General features: G+C 40.3%; 1 protein-coding gene across 2 annotated transcripts; it reads right to left on the minus strand.

The window, feature by feature from the left end:
- Positions 1 to 56: 56 nt before the first annotated feature.
- Positions 57 to 16,943, minus strand: LOC137286528 (uncharacterized). 2 transcript variants are annotated; one of them, XM_067818442.1, is made up of 4 exons: positions 16,655 to 16,943; positions 4,775 to 4,969; positions 2,315 to 3,886; positions 57 to 1,530 (listed from the first exon to the last, which is right to left on the minus strand). In XM_067818442.1, the coding sequence occupies exons 2-4, from the start codon at positions 4,965 to 4,967 to the stop codon at positions 1,298 to 1,300; spliced, it is 1,998 nt and encodes a 665-aa protein (XP_067674543.1). In that variant the 5' UTR covers positions 4,968 to 4,969; positions 16,655 to 16,943; the 3' UTR covers positions 57 to 1,297. The 2 variants fall into 2 exon arrangements, with proteins under 2 accessions (XP_067674543.1, XP_067674545.1); XM_067818444.1 differs by having other exon boundaries at positions 61 to 1,530; positions 2,393 to 3,886; positions 16,655 to 16,910.
- Positions 16,944 to 22,717: the final 5,774 nt, after the last annotated feature.

The following is a 22,717-nucleotide window of genomic DNA, read 5'->3' on the forward strand; positions in this document are numbered from 1 at the left end:
ATCTAATGACGGTTAGTAGAGTAAAGATTTCTAAAATCAATAAAAACCAATATATGAATATTCTGTTTGTTCAAAACCTTTATTACAGTACTCGGTAATTACCCTCACAGACAACGTTGGTTGGTACCACTTCAGATTACGTGTTTCCGCACTGGTGAGAAGGATAATGTTACTCTAATCAACTATCCAACAATCTCGATATAACAGTGATGAGGTAAATACGACATAACAGTGATGAGGTAAATATTGTGTTATGGCTCATCATTTTACATTTACCCAAACAATGCGTGCATCTTCGCTATCTCGCGAATCCGAAGGTGATATACTTATCATCATTAAACGTTAAGTACGTTACGTTACGTTAGCGTAATTACGCTAAGCGGTTAAGACTGGTCAGCAAACAATGTACCTCGCACAGATGTGTACTTGAGAAAATGCCCATACCCATGCAATGTGTCGTCGTTGTCGAGGTGATTTTATTTACCTCAAGATAATTATAATACTCGTCTATCTACATACGGTAATGATATGCAAATTATGTTCAATTTAGGTTGATTGTATATCAGTTTGTTCACTAAATTTGATTAGTGACATGAATCATATATGAAGAGACGTCTTTACATCTCTTGTACCTCTCTGAAGGCAAAGTCACCGTCTTTGAGATTCGTATTGTAACACTGAGATTGACAAATGCTGGAATTCAACAAGACACAAGGACTTGAAACGCCAATACCACCTCATCAAGGTGTACATTGTCGCTGACCGTATTTTACTTTGTGCCGAGACACGGTTGGTGACAATATATACCTTGATGCTATGGGTTTCGTGTTACACGTCCACGTGAGTAAATATACATCACAAGATTTAGTGTTCGAATCGGTCGCAAACATACATTTGCTTGATGTCTTTGTGGATGAAGACTTTGTTGTCGTGTTGCTGATAGGACGGAGGATGTGGGATTATTTTTAAGTACAGGCCGGCGACTGCCGTCAGTCAGACAGGGACATGGGATACAGCATCAATACCACCACCAGCAACACCACCAGCAGCAGTATCATCAACAACAGCTTTCAAGCATATACATATACCAACACTTTCCTGTATTCACCTGATACCATCAGTCAAACATATTCAGTACGTCAGTGACATATATACGTTGCCATGGAAACAGGATGGGAATATATTTCAGTTTCCATGGAAATGCTGACTTTTGACACAGATCATGAAAAGATGAATTGATAGCACATGATAGAATGAATTTCGGTGTCACAGTTTCTAAGTGAGATATTATACGCTGTCAGTTGTACATGCCGTTAACTAGGTAGTCGACCCGGGAGTAATGGCGTCGCTGCCAGCTCTCGAACACACGCTTCCCGACAATAATAATCACTACAAGGAAGATGAACAGACCAATGGACAACGCCGATGCAAGAACAACAACCATCAAGTGTCCCGAGTCTGTTTGAGAGGTCGACGCTGATTGGCTTAGAGTTCCGTTACCGCCATTGGAGTCAGGAGTTTCTTTCGATACTGAAACAGAAACACATAAACGCTGATTATTTTACCACCCTAATGCATAGTCTTACATCAATGAGATGGTACAAGGTGATACAAAAATGGTAAAAACATCATACAAACATGATGAATAGTTTGTCTCAGAACATCGGAATATATATACATATATATTATATGGTCTCTGTTCGGAGGACGGCAATTTAGGATAAGGTGTATATATCACACTTACCAGGGATACTAAACAACATATGTATATAGACTCCCTGCACTTAGAAATGTATAATGTCAACACAGGATAAACATGAAAGGTACGTATTTTGATACAGGGTATATCTTGAGTGAATATTCAAACGATTTACATTAGATGCACTTTACTTGTTTGTATGGTAAGTCAGTAGAAGCAATAATTGCATTGAAAAATATTAACACAAGAAACGCTTTATAAGTGAAGTATTTCGACTAACCCATTGCTTGTTTCAATAACTGAATATATCATTAGCTCATCAAGTGTTTTCCCCCCTTTTTTGTGGTGATTGTTTATGATCAAAAGGAGGTCTGTAACATGAAGAATTGTCAAGAATTCTTTTACTTCCTCTTCCACTGTATTAACTATGTTAATGGCAGCCAAGGATTGACGTTCGAGCCTTGAACCAATGTTAGTCTGCTAATACAGAAATTATGAGGACACATTCTGAACTGGAAACCCAGAAATATGCGTTAATAAGGAAGACTGTCTTTATCTATGGACTCCTATTTCTATCTATGTTCTATGACTCTCTCGAACTGTTCTGTAACTTACAGATATTTGTTTCTTGCTGTAGTATTGCCCCTGCAAGCATTTCTTCTGCCTCTACAATTGCCGCATCACTAGCATTACCTTGAGGGTTCGTTGTCGGTGAAAATGTAGTTGAGCCTACGTCGTTTGCCGTAGTTTGTGTCGTGGAGGACGCTGTTCGTGCTGGTGTAGTTTGTGTCGTGGAGGACGCTGTTTGTGCTGCTGTAGTTTGTGTCGTGGAAGAGGCTGTTTGTGCTGGTGTCTCCATCGGTGTTGTTGATTGTATTGTTGTTTGTTCTGTGGCTACACTTAAGGTTGTAGCTGCTGGAGAGCTGCTCTGTGTGGTAGTCGTGGTTGTGGATGATGTTGTTGACGGGCCCATTGTTGTCGTCTCCGATGACGGGTTCTTTGTTGTGGACACCGTTGTCAAACGTTTTGGTGGCGTTATTGTAGTCTGTGTTGTTGTTGTTGTAGATGTTGATTGTGACGTTGCTCTTGCCGACGTAGAAGGCCCCTGAGTTGTCGTAGGCGACTGTGTCTGTGATGATGTAGTAGCACCACTTGTTGTTGTAGTTGATGTTGTCGATGTTGAAAGTGGTGGCGGTGTTGGAAACGTCGTCTGATTTTTGTTTCCAAGGGGTGGAGGTGTCGGGAAAGGAGTAGTTTCACTACTGATAGTGGCAGCGGGCGTCTTAGGAGAAGTGGGGAAAGGTGGGGTGGCTGGGAAAGGGGGTGGTGGCGTCCTAATAGTAGTGCTACCCGATTGACCAAGAGGGGGAGGGGTGGGGAAGGATCCCCCAGAAAGTTTTGAATCGTCTGCAATCGGCACCCCCTGGTCTTTGTCCTGCATTGCAGCAAGCGGAGGTGATAACGTGGCGTTACTTGTGACATTGTCACCAGGAACACCGCCTACCTGGCCGCCGGGAGGCGGAGGAGTCGCCAGGTCCTGTTTCCCCGACAGTGATGGAGATAACGTACTGTTCAAAGCCGTGGCGTTTTCCACGGGAGGGGGAGATGGAACACTGCTCCCCATTACCCCATCCCCACCAATCTCAACGCCTTTCGACTTGTCCTGCAACGTATTAGTCGCGTCACTACTTACTTTCTGTGTGATATTGGCTTGTGGTACAGAATTCGACTGATTTATTGTACCGTTACCGCCTATCAGAACCCCCTGGCCTTCACCTTGAGAAACATTTCCATTTGGCGCATTCTTGTCTGTTTTACTAGATGTTGCACCAGCGGTTGTGGTAGCAGTGTTATTACTCGACACAGGAATAGTGGAACTGTTATTTGATTGTGATGATACAGTCGTCGTAATACTCCCAGCTGGTGAGGTACCTGCTCCAGGTGCGGGTGTGGTAGGTGTAATTCCAGAAGGATCTTTTCCACTTAGTTGAGGGAAACCTTGAGGATCTCCAGCATCAGGTGCTGCTCGTTTTTCACGAGGAAGATTTCTTGTGACAAGAAGCACAAAAGTGTTGTATGTCTCTTCAATGAAGCCAATGCAGGCTTCTAGAGGGTTGCATGTGAGCAGACGACAGTTTGGAGTTCCTTCTGTGGTGGCGTTGTCGTACACTGCGATGTTACAGCTCTCTGGAAGCAGAAGACATGATAAATACAGAGGACATCTTTGTACAATCATGCATCTCATCAACCAACTTCCACATAACTGTGAGTAAATCATAAAAATGTTATAAAGTAGCATCAACTAGATTGAAGCAATCTGACGCCTCTCTGCAAAAGTTTCAATCTGGGATATGCAAATCCGTGGTGTAGAATATAATAAATATAATAAGATCAACACCATAGGGTTACAGGCGAAGTAATTAGTTCAAACCCATATAGCCTGCATGATCACCTGGTCCAATGAAGTCGTCCTCCGCGCCATGCATCCGCGCCCTAGATTGTAACAGTGACGAGAGTAAATGTGTGGGTATGGTTTTGCGCCGCTTTTAACAATATTCGAGCAATGTCGGGGACAGCAGCAATAGGATTCACACGCTGTACCCAAATCTGGGATTGAACCCGGGTTTGGGGCGTGACGAGCGAACGCTTTAACCACTAGACTACTCCGCAGCTTATGAGTAAGTGATGAGGATGCTGAGTCTCACGGAGTTTTCACCCAATGTTTGTTTAATGCTGTGTTCAGCAATACTTTGCCTATATGACTATGCATGGGGATTGTGAGTGATCGAGTCTGGACCAGACACTCCACTGACTGACATTGTGAGCAGGGATACGGTGACAAGTAATTGCCAAGACTGACCGTCTAATCCATTTCTCCATCTCTTAAGACCAGCAAAGGTTCTGGATAGGTTCTAGCCCCAGAACAGTATACGTGTAGACAGTTTGTACCAGCACTCCACAGGGTCATTGCTGCCACCTGACTGGCTTATTCGGTCCGAATACACTGTCTTTAAATCGTGTAAGTAGCAAGCATACGAGAGTCCCAGTTGGGATGTAAAGGTTAGATGTGGGTACCTGTGTTGCAGCATGACGAGCCGCATGTTATCGGACATTCCGCCCGCACAGTTTGCAGCTCCGTGTGGATACCCTCAGTAGCTCCTTGCCGAGCACTGAATCCAGTCACAAGATCTCCTGAGCATTCTCCTGAATCGTCGGACACCACAGCACCAAGTATACACAATAGACCAAAGACAGCGATACTCGGCATGACTGAAAACATAGATACGTACTAAAAGAACAGCTATTGCAAAAATACATACCTGGGATAAGGTTAGCACCACTCCCTGTCAAACTCATTTACCCTAGGGCCCGATTCACAAAGTGTTCGTAGCAAGTAAGATATATGTCTTCGTAAAAATATAGATTTATGATATTTCGTGACACTGCGAACTCTTTTTGGATCGGCCCACGGAATTGTTTCATGTATCTCAAGGAAATATCTATCGACATTATCTCACTTTGAAACATTGGTACTACAGTTGCCTGACAGCTAGTCTCTGAAATGAACATATTTTACTGTAAAAGGTTCAAAGTGATAAAAAAATATAATGAAATGGAGACTTTCTTCAATTTCAGAAGCTAAAGAAATCTAGACTTGCCACATTTTCTAGACTTGCGTGGGCTTTCTTGGGTATATTTGCTTCAGTGTCTGTACGACAGACTAGTACTACAGTATCAGGAGTTGATGTAGATTATTGCTAGTACAGTGTCATGGGTGCAAAGAAACAGAGATAGCATTTTATATAAGAGGTAGTGAAATAAGCACTGGCTCAATTACAAAATGATAGGTAGCGATTTCAGTTTCTGTACCAAATAATTTACGTCGGAAGGTACAACTAAAACAAGTCGATATTTTTATGAACTATTTAAGACTCGATTGGTACAGTGATATGTATTCATATAAACTCAGCACAGATTATTTTTGACGTTGACTTACTATATTGACTTAGCTTGCAGGTGTCTGGAGTATATATTTTTATATACAATATTATATGTCGGTATCAATTGTTCAACGGAACACCAGGTTTCCACTCCACCGTAAAAGTGAATGAATGTTATGTTATTTTTCACGTCCATGTATCGGACATATAACGCTCTGAGTTTGAGCCTGACGTGACTCTCAAGTCAAACTGTTATCTTTGATATCAAGGCCAGCGAGGATTTGTCGGACTGAAACTGATGGTGCCCATACTTTGAGATTACATCATAGCATAGTTAAGCCGTTGGTGATTTCCTTTGAGGTATAACGTGCGTGGTTATCTGTCATGGAAAGCAAATAAAGGTGTCACTGTGCCCCCTGTGCTCTCAGATACTTAAGAGTCATGTGGTATATTAACACACTAATCGTAATGACATGATAAATAGGCAAAAATAACCCTGAAATGCCATCAATAGGTAAGTCAAGATATGGCACAAATACTGTAACTTTGAATCTTCACTCTCTGAAATAAAAAACTTTACATAGAAAAACGATCTGTTGTTATGCAGGTTAAAAGGTTTTGACTCCAATTGTAGGGGTAGGGCAGGGCAGGGCATGATAACAGCCATACCTTAGTCTATGCATGTGTAACAAGGACACTTATCTTACCTCACACATAAATGTCGTTTTCTGATTGGCTATGTGCTCCTCTATTACTTTCGGTGTACCCCACTTACAAGCGAGGTACATTGCAATGAATCCCACTGCCAGTGGCAACTCATTCGGTACTTCGTGGCAGTGCTCCTGTATCTCGAATAACATTGAATCACACATGTGACATGGAAATTACCGATATTTTGCGAATGCACATCAATGGAAGGGAGATAACTATAAATGTGTTGTGTCGTCTGGAAAATCTAGCGATGGCTACGAAGAGTTACCTCGCATTCCAGTAAATAAATTTTGACAAAACGTTCATATGTAGTCCCTGTGAATATTAAGAAGGGGAATTAAACAGCCGCGATTTTACTAAACCAATACCTGGGATGTTCGGTAAGACAAATACGTTGTTCACTAGTCCCTCGGGGCCCATTGGTTGATGTGCCCTCGACGTTTGCCTATGTTCATGAACATAGACATACAATGGGGGTACATCAGCCCATGCCCCTATTGTGACCAGTGAACAGCTTATAATGTCCCCTGCTGTACATCGTGTTGTGGTTCACCGTTCTCCCCGATATGTCACACGACTCATTGATCTACCTCCCATGTTCTCGTCACTAGCGGTATGCAGCTAGCATGTGTTACCACCAGATGGCGCCATGTCTAATGATTTCCTTCTACCAGAACACGTAAATGTACATCGGAAATCACTAACCTTGAAAGCAGTAACGTCTGTACCCCGAAACCGTTCCCCTCGTTTCGTTCCTAATATTTTTTCAATATTTCGTAAATCAACCAAACCTGAATGTTTTTGACCAATGTCACCCAACTGCGTAAATTGAAGTTTTTCGTGAAACAGAAAAATTAAAACATTGAGACGATGAGCATTTTGGACATCAATCTTGTTTGATTGTACCGTGACACTATATTGATATTACCAATTAGCACCAATCTATACTTAATCGCCCAGCCGTATAATGTATGAGCACGGCCAATAAGTGGCCTTACCGAACAGATACATTCTTCCATGCGTCACAGCATAGTGACATGGCTTGTGTTTATGAGACATAACACTTTGTACATACCAATACACACACAATTTCTCTGTTGGCTTTGCTGTTTAAAGTTATATGTCGGCTTTGTTGTTTAACGTTACATGTCTGCGATCTGGACCAGACGACCAAGTGGTTGACATCAAAAGCACTTATATGCGCTACTGAGAAGACAGCAGTAATGACCACTGGATCCCCTTGTCGCCTCTTACGACAAACGTGGATTGCTGAAGACCAATTCTAACCCAGATCTTCACAGTAGACTGGTAATTAGATAGATAAATGTATCTGTAATGGCCTCAGGATGAGTATCCCCGTCATAAGGTTGCCCCAGCGTATTATTTCATTGGGTGCCATCTTACCAATACGGTGTGGATCCTGTCGGTATTTCCGCCCAACACGATAGGTTGCAGTGCCCTTTATTGTGAAACTAGCATCATATCGTTTCCTCACACACCTACACGTATCAGTCTACATATTTAGACAAATGCTTAATGATACGGTGACACAATGGCCATGTGTTACCACATTTACATCTCGTATGTCTTGTTGACACAGTTACACCAAGAATTTTGTCACTCAGGCCCACTGATATACTAGTACCTAATGGCACAGTTACGCTAGTTGTTTTTTTTTCAGGATGCATTAATTATGTGAATGTGCTTAACCAAACTTACTGAAGGTATGCTGAGTCACAATTAAAGTAATAATTGCTGTTAAACTAAGCATATTCCACAGACCAAGTATATGCTTCATGACACACACTATGTATGTGCTTCATGACACAGTTCCACTGCGTATATGCTTCATGATACATTACACATATGCTTCATGACACAGTTCCACTGCGTACATGCTTCATGACACATTACATATATGCTTCATGGCAGACACTGCCTATATGCTTCATGACACACACTACATATATGGTTTATGACACACACTGCCTATATGCTTCATGACATTACATATATGGTTCATGACACACTACGTATATGCATCATGACACACACTACGTATATCCTTCATGACACCCACTGCGTACATGCTTCATGACACCGACTGCGTGTATGGTGCATGACACACACTACGTATATGCTTCATGACACAGTTAGACTACATGTATGCTCAGTTACACTACGTGTACAAAACGGTTACACTTCGTCTATGCTTAACAAAATAGTTACGCTACGTGTATGCATAACTCAACAGTTACGTTACGCGTATACTTAACACAACAGTTACGCTACATGTATGCATAACACAACAGTTACGCTACGTGTATGCATAACACAACAGTTACGCTACATGTATGCATAACACAACAGTTACGCTACGTGTATGCATAACACAACAGTTACGCTACGTGTATGCATAACACAACAGTTACGCTACATGTATGCATAACATAACAGTTACGCTACGTGTATGCATAACACAACAGTTACGCTACGTGTATGCATAACACAACAGTTACGCTACGTGTATGCATAACACAACAGTTACGCTACGTGTATGCATAACATAATAGTTACGCTACGTGTATGCATAACTCAACAGTTACGTTACGCGTATACTTAACACAGCAGTTACGCTACGTGTATGCATAACACAACAGTTACGCTACATGTATGCATAACACAACAGTTACGCTACGTGTATGCATAACACAGCAGTTACGCTACGTGTATGCATAACACAACAGTTACGCTACGTGTATGCATAACACAACAGTTACGCTACATGTATGCATAACACAACAGTTACGCTACGTGTATGCATAACACAACAGCTACGCTACGTGTATGCATAACACAACAGTTACGCTACATGTATGCATAACACAACAGTTACGCTACGTGTATGCATAACACAACAGTTACGCTACGTGTATGCATAACACAACAGTTACGCTACGTGTATGCATAACACAACAGCTACGCTACGTGTATGCATAACACAACAGTTACGCTACGTGTATGCATAACACAACAGTTACGCTACGTGTATGCATAACACAACAGTTACGCTACGTGTATGCATAACACAACAGCTACGCTACGTGCATGCATAACACAACAGCTACGCTACGTGCATGCATAACACAACAGCTACGCTACGTGTATGCATAACACAACAGTTACGCTACGTGCATGCATAACACAACAGTTACGCTACGTGTATGCATAACACAACAGTTACGCTACGTGTATGCATAACACAACAGCTACGCTACGTGCATGCATAACACAACAGCTACGCTACGTGTATGCATAACACAACAGCTACGCTACGTGCATGCATAACACAACAGCTACGCTACGTGTATGCATAACACAACAGTTACGCTACGTGCATGCATAACACAACAGTTACGCTACGTGCATGCATAACACAACAGTTACGCTACGTGTATGCATAACACAACAGTTACGCTACGTGTATGCATAACACAACAGCTACGCTACGTGCATGCATAACACAACAGCTACGCTACGTGTATGCATAACACAACAGCTACGCTACGTGCATGCATAACACAACAGCTACGCTACGTGTATGCATAACACAACAGTTACGCTACGTGTATGCATAACACAACAGTTACGCTACGTGTATGCTTAACGAGTTACCTTATGTGTATGCTTTACAAAACAGTTACATTACGTGTATACTCAACACCGCAGTTAGATTGCGTGTAAGCCTATATGACACTTTTACGAAACATATGCTTCACCACAGACGCCATGTACATGCTTCTTCACATAGTTCGTGGATTTCACCAAACAGAATTCATTACTCATTTCCCCTAGCAGTAGGCTCCTACGTTGTGATATAACTACTGACCAGAGCGGAATTACACCCAGTGACACGCCTACTTTAATAAGCCACTCGGAGTTAATCCTTGATCAAGCAGTTCATTGATTATACGTTATATCACACAGAAAACGTAACATTTGCATGGCAGGTAAAGTGCTAAACTTCTTTAATTTGTGACACAGATATATTAATAACATCTTATATCACACTGCACCACTTTAACAGGATCACACTGGTACAACGACACACCAAAGGTCGTTTCCAACCATCAGTATTAGTAACATACACCGTCAGTGCAAAGGAATACTCAGCCTTGACTATATTTATGAACACACCGGTTGGTTTAAGTGTGGAAATTATATGGATGAATCGCTGAAAATCCAATATTCTAGGAGAGTGTTTTCAGTAAATATCACAGGTACGGCAAATAATAAACAAGTGTCATTGTCAATGAAAAGTTCAGATGTAGTTCAGACCATGCTCAGTGTGTGTGATCACGACTAATGCATGTAATATACATATCTTCAAATGGTCCACGCCGTGACACGATACACTACAAAGGACCTCCCATATCACAGTATAACAGGCGCCTATCTTATTGTCAACCAGCGAAAGTGTTTTGTCAAAACGAATTATTTTATTCAATGTGCTTTTCGTACTATGAATTATATTTATAAATGCGCAAAGTATGTATTTCGAATGAATCCTATAAACAGGAAATGCTTAAATAATTTGGTTTTCAACAGTAGCACTATAAAGAAATGATGAAACAGCTGGTTATATCGAAAGAATTAATAGTGCAATATTTAATATATTTTGTGGTTTGAACTTTGAACAGTAGTTCTGTTCAGGAACTCCTGAAATACATGTGTTCACTTCTACGTACATGAATAGATCGTCCTTATTTCCTCCCAAATTGAAGGTACATATGCATGATTTATCTTATGATTTAATCTCTAAAAGCACTTCATGATCAGTTAAAGATGGGTCTAGGGGTCACCGTTTGGAGGAACAGGGATGGCTCTGTAGACAAAATTGAGGAAATTTCTAAGGCGTGGCCGGATCGAGGGCTTTAGTCTCCTATATTTAAATTGGAACCTTTGCTTGTGAACTCACGTCCCTACTCTAGTTTTTCGGTGACACACTATACGCCTACGACGGCATGCCTTCTGCCTTACCTCCAGTATTAAACTATACGCCAAGATATACCTGAAATACTGAATACTAGTACCCGACCTATTCCTCAAGTATGAGCTTGACTGAAATGACTCGAGCCTGACGGGATAGCCATTTCACCGTGGGTAACAACTTACGTCCACTCTTACATCAGGATTACATTCTTGTCCCTTCATCATGGTTTAATCCCTGCGTCCCTGTACTATTAGGGAATTCCTTCCCCTTCAGGTCTAGAGAAGAACATACCCTTATATCCATTATCGGAAACAAGCTTTATTTTTTAAAATATACGGGTAAACTATATAGATATATTTACCTAATTCGGCTGATTATAAAATAAATTTGTAAAGGAGCATGCAATGAAGGACTGACAGTATTCCTCAAATGCGCGCGTCCAAACAGAATATATACGATAATTTGTAAGTTGTATTATAGTATGACCAGAAATTACTGAGAATTTTAGGAATATGTTTAACTGGATTTAATAATAATAATAAGGGTATTTGTAGAGCGCTATTTCCACATCGCTGAGGGACATGCTCAAAGCGCTTATAACATATATGCATATGTACAGGCATCCAGGGTATACGTTTCGAAAAGTCTCCACTAAACCCTAGACGCATCTACAGGTCGGCCCGATAATTTTATTACCTCCCTTTGCTGGCTCCGCTTTCTCACAGTAGCCAATCAGAATGGTTGCCGTTATAACCGAACTTGCCAGTGTCAACAAAGGTAGCAGTTGCAACTGCGAAGGTTTACTCGCCGTGCGACTCACAATTTGGGGAAATCATACAGGCAACTTTATAAAACCGAAACCTTTTTAAAAACATATGCAAGAAATCCATCTACCTCTTTCAGAGAACCTATACGCATGGTTGTTTGCCAAGTTTAATCGTTAAGAGAATTTAGAAAGCGAAAGTGAGTTGTGATTGGTTCGCTCAACTTCCCAGCGTAGACACCTGATTGGATAAAAAGCCAGCCAAGGGAGGTAATAAATTTATCGGGATGAGCCGTAGATGCATCCAGGGTATAGTGGAGACTTTTCGGAACGTATACCCTGGAGATATCGAGGATGATGTACAGGACGGACAACAGTAAGTAACAGTTAGTGGTAGCGTTGGAAGAGATACTTTTTTAGTCTAGATTTAAACACAGATAGGGTAGGTGCACTCTTGAGGTTAAATGGGAGAGAGTTCCATAATAAGGCAGCTGCATGTGAGAAGGATCGAGCCCCAAAAGATTTCAGTTTATATTTTGGTACAGTCAAGAGCAGATGATCAGCTGATCGGAGATTTCTAGAGGGCTTGTAGTGGACAAACATCTCCTGAAGATAGACAGGGGCAACTTTATGAAAAGACTTATAGACTATAGAAAGGATCTTAAAGTCAATCCTTTCACGGATCCTGACCCAGTGCAGTGACTTTAGAGCTGGGGAGATGTGAGAATGGAGCTTAGTCCTAGTTATGATACGGGCAGCCCTGTTCTGTATCCTCAGCAGTCTGTTTAGCTGATCTCCTGATATTCCCACGAGTAAGCTGTTACAGTAATCCAGACGAGAAAGGATGAGCGATCTAGTCAGCGTGGCTGTAGTTTCAGCTGTAAGAAGATGACGAATAGATCCTATGTTTCTCAAATGAAAACGACATACTTTGCAGAGATGGCCCACTTGCTTATCCATAGTAAGAGAAGAGTCAATAGAAACACCAAGATATTTTACATGAGGCGAGAAAGGTATGAGGGACTGTCCAATTTGCAGGTGGGTTAGCCGGGACTTTTACTGTCTAGAAGGTGGAGCGATGATGATGGCCTCTGTCTTTTCATCATTTAATTTAAGCAGGTTGGTTGACATCCAGGATTTGACCTTGTTAAGACAACTTTCCATGTTATCCAAAGATTCCATCTGGTTTGCTACAGTGTGTCTGAAACTGTCTACCAGCTGTGAGTCATCGGCATAGAAATGATGAGCCACATGCTGCTCTGATGTCAAGTGTCCTAGTGGTCTTGTGTACATGGTGAAAAAGATCGGACCTAGCACGGACGCTTGAGGGACACCACATGCCAGAACTTTACTATGGGACATAACTTAACTTAATAACTTAATTTGGACAGTCTGTTTCCTATCTGTAAGGTATGATGAACACCATTTCAGGACTGTGCCGTTCAAGCCATAGTCATTTTCCAAACGACTCAGCAACATTGCGTGATCGATGATGTCGAACGCGGCATATAGGTCTAAGAGGACTAACATCGCGATGTCTTCAGTATCAACAGACATATAATGTTGTTTCTAGCATAAACAACATTGACCAACTATCAAATGCGTGGTTTCATCCAGGAGAGACAAATCCGTTAGTCCTTTTTCATTTGTTTGTGAGTTTCATTTTCAGTGACCGTGTGTACGGATGATCTAGAGAAGAGGAAATTGATTTTAGAGTATTAAAACAAGGACATCAGGTCAGCTAAAGTGATCTCAAGGAGAATGGGTATCCCTACTGTTTATCGTGTTTTGAAACATATTTCAAATGGATATGGCATTGAGCTCCAGGGAGGCGCAGATTGGCCCAGAACATTGACTGTAGGTGACAGGAGGTGGCTTGGTATTCTTGTTTCTAAGAACGAACGAAGGTGTTTAGAAAACTTAAGGCTGGATATGACTGATAGAGGAACTGTATGTAAGGAGACAATCAGAACTGAGCTGCATGCAGTGGATTGGCAGAAAAGTCGAGGAATTCCATCACCCATCATGACACATGAACAAAAGGTAGGTAGAGCTGGTGCTTAAAGCACAAAAAATTTAATTGGGACAATGTGGTTTTCTCAGATGAAAGCTCTATGGGTCTGTTTCCTAATACACTGAAATTCTGGACCAAACAAACTGAAAAAAACCTTTGTATCAGCGCCCAAAGTACAGACGGATATTTAACGTGTTGGGTGGCGTGTCCGTGTTTGGAGCAAGGCCCCTCTGTGTATTTAAAAGGGGAATATGGACTGAGCGGATATTCTCGACGGACATTTACTTCCATCTGCTCACGTGCTCTATGGGCATTTGAATTTTCCAGCAAGACAACGGCGCAAAACATCGTTCAAAGCATTCACAGGCCTAGTTTCGGATCCAAAATATGGCATTATTAGACTGGCCAAGCTATAGCCCTGACCTAAATGGAATAGAAAATGTTTGGGATCTTATAAAGGAAAATGTCAATAAGAAAAATCTGACCAATATTGCTGAAGGAAAGAAGAGGTGGACCGAAATTTGGGACAGCATGGACCACGACTTTCTATCTTCTTTGATCAGCAGTATGCCCCGCCGTATTAAAGAGGTGACAAAATAGTGACTGTTCACCTGTCTTTGAACCTGGAGTTATGTTCTGCTAATGTTCACATTTAATACGGGAGTAACGAGTGAAAAATTATTTACAATCTCTAAACTCTCAATATTTCTCGTATTTTTCCCTATTTTTGATAGGGAAACAAACAGGTGTGAGTCTGTTTAGTTTTACGCCGCACTCAACAATATTCCAGCCATATGGCGGGAGCCTGTAAATAATCGAGTCAGGACCAGACAATCCAGTCACCAAAAGCACAAGCATCAGTTGTGATACCAAATCAGCGAGACTGACCAGCCGATCCCATTAGCCCATTAGACAAGCATGGGCTTCAGAATATCACAAAGAGGATGGAATGTTAGGGGTTTTTAGTGCCTCGGGGGATATGGTGAAAACAGTTGCATATCAGTATGTACCTTGGCAGATTTACTTGTATGAAAGTAATATATTTGGACGGAAACTTATTCCATTGAGGACACCAGAAAATGAGCACATCTTCTTCCTACGTGAGGAATCGAACCTGGACTGTCAGCTTGACAAATGAGGGCTTCAACATTTCGGCTAACCCACAATTCGTCTGATAATTTAACATGAGCAAAATTTTCATTAAAAATGTTTATTCGTATCATGAGACAATGACTTCCGTTTTAGGCTACACGAATCAAAACCTAGTGATCCTGAGATTCTTTGAAATTCTACTGAAGTCCCTATCACCCATTTGTCCATGTTTATTTTGCCGTGTACAATAAAGTCATAGTTACCATCTACCGAAAGGCAATGAGTCATCGTTATTTTGTAACTATAAGAACAGACATTTCCAGTTTATCTTTATTCAGTCATACCCTCTCAAATTTATATTTGTGTTTCGTTTTAATCCATACTGTTCCCAAATATGCACGTAAGGGATTATTAACAGGCAAAAAACCATTACCCCCTACAAGTCTATGGATTATATTTCTAAGGGAAAGATACATGTGCGACATATAGATATTAACGTCTCAGATATGCCCTGTAACTCCACGTGTTACACACCGTTACAGCACAGACGGACATGTGACCTACAGGTGTGGAATGAGTCATGATGTCATGTTACATTCTTATTAGAGGAAGAATGCCATTCATCAATGTTATCATGTCCATACATCGACGGGGCACATCGTTTGACACGGGAGGCTATAACACAGAAAAATTACACGTACTAATTCTTAATGACGTATTTGAACAGTTTCACATGTTGACGATTTCTACTAGAAATAAAATACCCATTGAGCAGTTATACTGAACTGGATATTGGTTACATTGAGTTTTCTATACATATCAAACGGCATCTCGCTATACATGTTTAATGTTGGCCTTTCTTCCCAAAACATATTCTGTTTGTATGGTTATCACCACACGAATGTATTCATATCATTTATACCTGTGCATGTACTTTAGCGTTCTACAGTCTAGCGTTTACAGATTCTTACATTTTTGTGTTCTGTAGTCCAGTGTTAACCTATTCATACATCTCACCTGAGAAATGGTTACAAGAGGGTGATACATTTGACACGGGTATCAGTGTCATTGTTTCACTTTTCGTTTGCAGTTTAATATTCTAACATTTTCATTACCTTGGTAATGTTTGATCAAATCCAGTTTCCACGCGCATACTTTCCCGACAGTCTTACAAATTAGATCTACCATTCATGAAAAGATATATGAAAAGTATATTCGCATCACATTCTATCTCAAACTATTGAGACAGTTACCTCAAAATTATTCCTTCATAACATTTTACCGACTTTGTCGTCTTTAATAACAGTATAAAAAAATCATACGTCTATGACATACACACACTGTTATAAATGCCTTTAAGTTGAGACACCGTGTATATTCGACTTGTCAGTATATAGATTTATAATATAAACATGTGACCCGTCAATAGTATTGTTGTTACCTCAAAGCGTCTCTGATCCTCGAGTGATGGAGAAGAGTCCAAGAGTAGCTGTAGACAGGTGATAGCCTTCGGTGTACTTTCCAGAAATAAGAAATAGTGTTTGTTAGGTTATGTTCACTCCTCTTTCTCAATCGGAGTGAAAATGGCGGTGAATATCCCTCCACAGGATGGTGACGACAGTGGAAAACACACTCATGATATGAAACTACTGAAAAGTTTGGATCGAACTTTTCCCAGCTGTCACCAACTTCACCGCAATGACCGATGGGAAGTTATCGATTTGTCGTCTGCTGCAAGCTCGTGACGTGGCGCCCCCTTCACCTGAGTTACTCACACTCATACCTGTCGTCTGCTATCGGGGGGTCAGAAGTCAAAACGACTTATCGCAGTGAAAGGAATAGTGTTAGAACAACCCGCCCAGTAACAAGAATCTACATCAACAGATCGATAGGAGCTCGTCAAACTGTACTAAATAACCAGAGATACCTTCACATGAGCTAATAATTCACATAGATAGGGCGGTATTCCCAACATTTAGGCTTACAAACTTACTACAGTCATTCACATAGACAAATGTTCTACTTAATTCACGTCTGTCATATCAGCATAGTGAGCATGGTTTTACACAGTAATATTCCAGCAGTATCAATGCGAAAGATGACAAGGGGTTTCACAGGTGGTAAACAAGACGGGAATCGAACCCGGGCCTGCAGCTTGACAAGGGAACGCTTTAACCACCACATTACCCTTGTGTTTAATGACAATTAAACACAATGTGTATAGAGCAGAGCTTTTTATTTGTTTTTGTTTTAATTTCGGCCACTGTTTAAATAGCGTCAGGATCCCTCGATCGTTGGGTGTCTATCTCATACAGCACATCGCATTATCAATCTCAACTCCCTGGGGATCATACAACTCTTGCACCCACTAGACGCATCGAGTTAATGTGGCTTTCCCATTTTGTTACGATTAAAATATTAATGATTATGTTAATTTACAAACAATGAGTTATCTACATTTGTCGTGTACCCTCACATCACTGTAATTATTCGACAGGAAACAAAAGAAGACAGACACGATTTTCCCTTTCCGTTTTCCTAGAAAAAATATGATCCTTTAAGCATTTTGAACAATACAGATTTCAGTGTGCTACATCTCGACCAGCGCAACTGTCAAACGCTTGCCATTAACACTACAGGTAAATTACATGACTATCTACGAACTTGTGAAGCTTATGTTGTGCCTCCAGCCTAATGTAATATGTCATGTTTTATGCCAGTTAAAACTTTTGGCATTCATCCAACAAAATAGCTCCACCAACATTCAGATAAAGAAATACAATCCTCTTATTGGCATAATATCAATATTTGCGACTTCCATCCGATGTCTGAGGCAGCGGTGAGTCTCTGCGATTCGGCATGGACTAGTGGTGTTTGTTCATACTGACTTAAGTTTGACACTGACTGTTCCTGAAACAGCGTTTGAAAAAGAATTAACACCTTGACGTCAATCTGCGACAAAATACTAGAACCTGGATGTGAAATAATATCCTGTAGGTTTGGATGCACGGATCTGTCAGTTCCCGCAGTGTGTTGGCATAATATATGTATGTGATACAGAACTTAATACACTGGAAATCGTATTCCTACGGAACTTCATCGGGGTAATAATTGCTCTGCAGAAAGCACTCTCACCACAGAACTCATGTGCTAGTTAGACGCAGTCCTACGGGACAACATAATCAGACAGGATCTACTTTACACGTTTCCGTACATATATAACCATTACATACGTTAAAGACATTCGACTATGTCATATTGCTGTAACTAATCAATCTCAGCCACGACAGACAAGCTACTGCAACATTGAAGAAGCGGAATACTTTCATCTCCTCATGACAGTGCGGGTATTCTTTCGAGTGACATGTGTTACCAAGGTAACATGAACGTCATCAATCTTGCAACTGATACATGATGAAGTATAAACTTTGTGTTTTAAATGTAGAAATGGTTTACCTAAAGATTTACGTGGATCAAAATGAATTGAAGAGGAACACGTTTATGGAGAGACAACTTCTTTATTGAAATTATTTGCTTGATAACAGCGTTAGGATCCACACTGCAACATCGCATCCGCTGCAATCAAGACGTTGTCTGTCCATAAAAACTGTTCCTCTTCATCTCAACAGCCTCTAAATGCCACCTGAGTAAGTAACAAATTTGGCACCGAATACACGTACATAGTGATCGTAATGATTTGATATCGCTGATTGATGAATCAAAGTCGAGTAATTTCCGCTTCGTGTTTGACTTCATGTTGACCACACACAGAGTGTCCCGAGTTTGGACATTGTCTTAAGGTACATCTCTCCTGCATCAGGAGGAGATACTGACGGAACATATTTAACTCCCACCTTTAGGTTAGTTCTCTTGACCCTTAGGGCGATATATATTTCCGTAATGTTCTACAAAAACCTTCAGAATTTGAACAGGAAATGCCAACGATTTATTGGTAGTTGAAAGAAGGATTCTATGGAGGTAAATGATTTAGCATGTGGCGTCCCAGGACAGCCATGGCAGGTCGCATTGACTTCTAAATGTGTCACGATGGTTTAGGTTTTCAATTGTACGATATATGTCACTGCTAATCATTGACTGACACGTACAAATAAATACTGGTGGTAGAATATCAGGTTGATATGACGTGAAGGACTGCCAGTATCTGCATGGAACATCCGGTACCTTGAACGGAAGTACTAAGAAGACTGAGAGGTTGTTATACAGTCCCTTTACCTGTACTACTGTAATATGACAACATATGAAGAACTGAAAGTGTTGAGGTAATACATAATAAAATTGGATGCATTTTACCATCACACGTCATTCTCTGTGCATATTATAGACATAATGTGTAGCTAATATTATAGTTCGCCAGTACAAGATCATTAGTGTATGCTGTCATCAGTCTAGACTTTTGAAGACAACTAGTCCCTTTAGATTTCCACGGGTCTTGGTCTTGTACAATATAAGGCAACCTTTTATGGTGAATCCAGCAGGCGCATAATACAAACAAATCTTCAGGTGACATATACAGTTTTGATATTCTAGTATTACAGACCCATGAAGATCTGGGTTAGAACTGATGCTTGTCGTATTGCAACACTGACATGGGATCCCTGACCTGACTGATACGTCAGTGTATCCCAGTTGTACAAATGCATGCTAATGCTATTGATCACCGGATCGTCTGGTCCAGACTCGGTTATTTACAGATCCCCATCCTATAGCTGGAATATTGCTGAGTGCAGTTAACCAACAAAACAAAAATCCTTTCAAGTAAACCTTGTAAATATGGCTTGAAGATTGTGAACAGTTGGTTTTATTCTGGCATCCTTCGTGGAGAGGTAGATATGGGCTTTCCTTGAGAGTGTGAGGTGAGCGGTTTGATCTCCAGCACGTTATATGATAAGACTTTAAATGTGTGTACTTGTTTTTACCCTGCCTGACATGTTTGGTATACTGTGACCATTCATGTTGTGTTCGTAAATCAGCATAGTCCAAACCCATTGTGAAACCATCTCCAAAGCTAGAGCTTTATGGTTGTCAACTTCGTCACTGCAATGAACATGACATTTCTGTCTAGGTACTAGACCAAGGCTTAGTCTCTCCATGTATATAGTAACAAACATACAACATGTACATTATAATTGAAAAAGAGATCCTGGGAGACAAGATATTTGAACCGGTGGAAATGCAGACTTACTTCATTTAAGGGTTTAGTAATGCAGAGAAGGCTTGGCATTGGGCAAAATAATGTGGTTCAGGGACTGTGAGACAGACTGTGTATGTACTAACAATCACTTGCTTGACAACAGCGTTTGTACCTACAGCGTTTAAGGAAACGTCGCACACACTGCAATAAAGAAGCTGACTATCAGTAGAACTTGGTGTTCCTTCTCCTAATATGTGATTGTTTGTTGTTTTACGCCAGCTATACAGCAGCAGTCTGTAAATAATTGAGTCTGGACCAGATAATTCAGTGATCATCACTATCAGTATCTATCTACGCTATCGGGAGATCTACATGAATAACTACAGGTAAGTTATCTTCATCGCTATATGATCAGTGCAGCCAACCTGACATACATATTTTTTCACAGGATATATTATTTCTAAATACCCATGATATCTGGCAGCTGAGATTCATCGAAGTCCTCCTTCAACAATGATTCTCCGAAAACATAACAACAGAATCAGTGAAAACTTGTAGACCATTTACTGACTTCCATAAAAATTGTATAATATAACAATGTTTTCTAAAAAATATAACATTATTGTGTACAAAAAGACTGGTCCCGAAAGTCAGGTTGAGTAGAGGCCTGGGGGTAACAAATAGTATGCTTCTTGTACCACCATGAGGTCAATAATTAACCAAAAACACAAATAATTTCCTATTCACTGCTGATTAAAATGAGTAATAAATAATCAATTTGTCATCAATATGAAGTTAAACTTATCTAAAATGACTTTTATAATATTATTAAAAACATCATTTATAAGTCTTTTCTGTCTTGGACAAGGAAAGTATACATGTCAATTTTTTTTTTTTCTGGCGAAAAAGGGAGAGGAGGCACTTACTGGGAATTGAAAGGTTCAACCAATGCAAACAAAAATACTTTTGGACAGCAAATAATTATGATAAGTGCTGGGACATAAAATAAAAAAAAAATGAACATGTAAACAAAGAAAGGCTGTTTTAACATTACTTCAAATTGTAAAATTTACATTGTATTTCAAAATTAGATTTTCATTTCCTTGAACTGAATTCTCAGCATAAATACAAAATTTGAATTCGAAAATACTTCAATTTCAATTGGGGCCATTTCAAACAATATCTGTTGCTTTTTCATCAAGGATTGTTACTGCATGCCTTAATGCTATCAAGTGTGGCAGGTATTTAACAGGTATTTAGAATGCAGTGCAGTGATGAATATTGTAACAAAATAGTATATATGACAAAATAATATTAAGATATCAATGACTAAACACATGACTAACACAGAAAAGAGCACTATCAGTGTAAAGAGTAAAGATGAAAACAGCAAAAAAACCAAAAAAACCCCAAAATTTACTGTGTTGGGATAACTGAAACATATGAGGCTCTGTATCTGTTGATATCATGACAATCTTTATCACAACCAATAATCCACAGCCATGGCTGAAGAGGATAATAGACATCATCGCTGTAAACAAGATTCTTTGCACCAATATCAACAGGGTAGGAGTTTACGAGTAATGATTAAAGAAAAAAAAGGACATGACAAACAGAAATATAATTTGTAAATATAATAATTTTACAGTATTGTGATGTATATAAACATTATTAATATTCATCTGATAATAAAACAACATGTCCTGAAGATACATATAACGAGGGTAATGTACACGATATGACACTGAGATATTTTTTTAACAAGCACCTGCGTTGAGGCTTTGTGACTAAGCAATGAAAAAGGAAGCTTGTGAAAAAGCATCTTAGATGAAGGCAGGTTTAACAAATGTATATCTCAATCCTCAGGTTAAACAGCAATAAACTGTCCTACTAAGTCCATACTTGGTCAAAAAGAAACATATTGGTTCATATATTGTACCTGTGTGGTGAATTGAACCTGGGCATAGGCAGATCCAGAGGGAGGGTGCTGGGGTGCGCACTCCCACACCACCCCCTTTTGTCCTGAAAGTTTATCAAATGACATTGCAACTCTCATGAAAACAGTGAACAGGAAGTGTGCACCCCTCTTTCTCAAGAGTACCTGAATCCACCCCTGACGGGTCTTCAGCATGAAGAACAAATGCTTTAACCCACTGCTTGCCTTTTCATAGACACCCCAGTTTTTATCATTCATACAAAGTTATCCATGTGCTGTACTGTTTCAGAAGGATGTTTCTGTCTGTAAAAGTCACCTGGTCAACGACCAGACAGACCACGAGAAGATGGAAAAAGGACTTGACACAGAATTATGCATCACTTGAGTCTGTCCCTCCATCTGACCAAGTACTCAAG

This window comes from Haliotis asinina, chromosome 6 (assembly GCF_037392515.1).
Source record: "Haliotis asinina isolate JCU_RB_2024 chromosome 6, JCU_Hal_asi_v2, whole genome shotgun sequence".
Lineage (NCBI taxonomy): Eukaryota > Metazoa > Mollusca > Gastropoda > Lepetellida > Haliotidae > Haliotis > Haliotis asinina.

Excerpts from the sequence above, each read along its gene's own strand:
- LOC137286528 (XM_067818442.1), bottom strand. The coding sequence starts at position 4,967 with ATGCCGAGTATCGCTGTCTTTGGTCTATTGTGTATACTTGGTGCTGTG. Across the intron at positions 3,887-4,774 it reads CTCGTCATGCTGCAACACAG|AGAGCTGTAACATCGCAGTG; the intron begins GTACCCACATCT and ends TTCTGCTTCCAG. Across the intron at positions 1,531-2,314 it reads ACAGCAAGAAACAAATATCT|TATCGAAAGAAACTCCTGAC; the intron begins GTAAGTTACAGA and ends TTTCTGTTTCAG.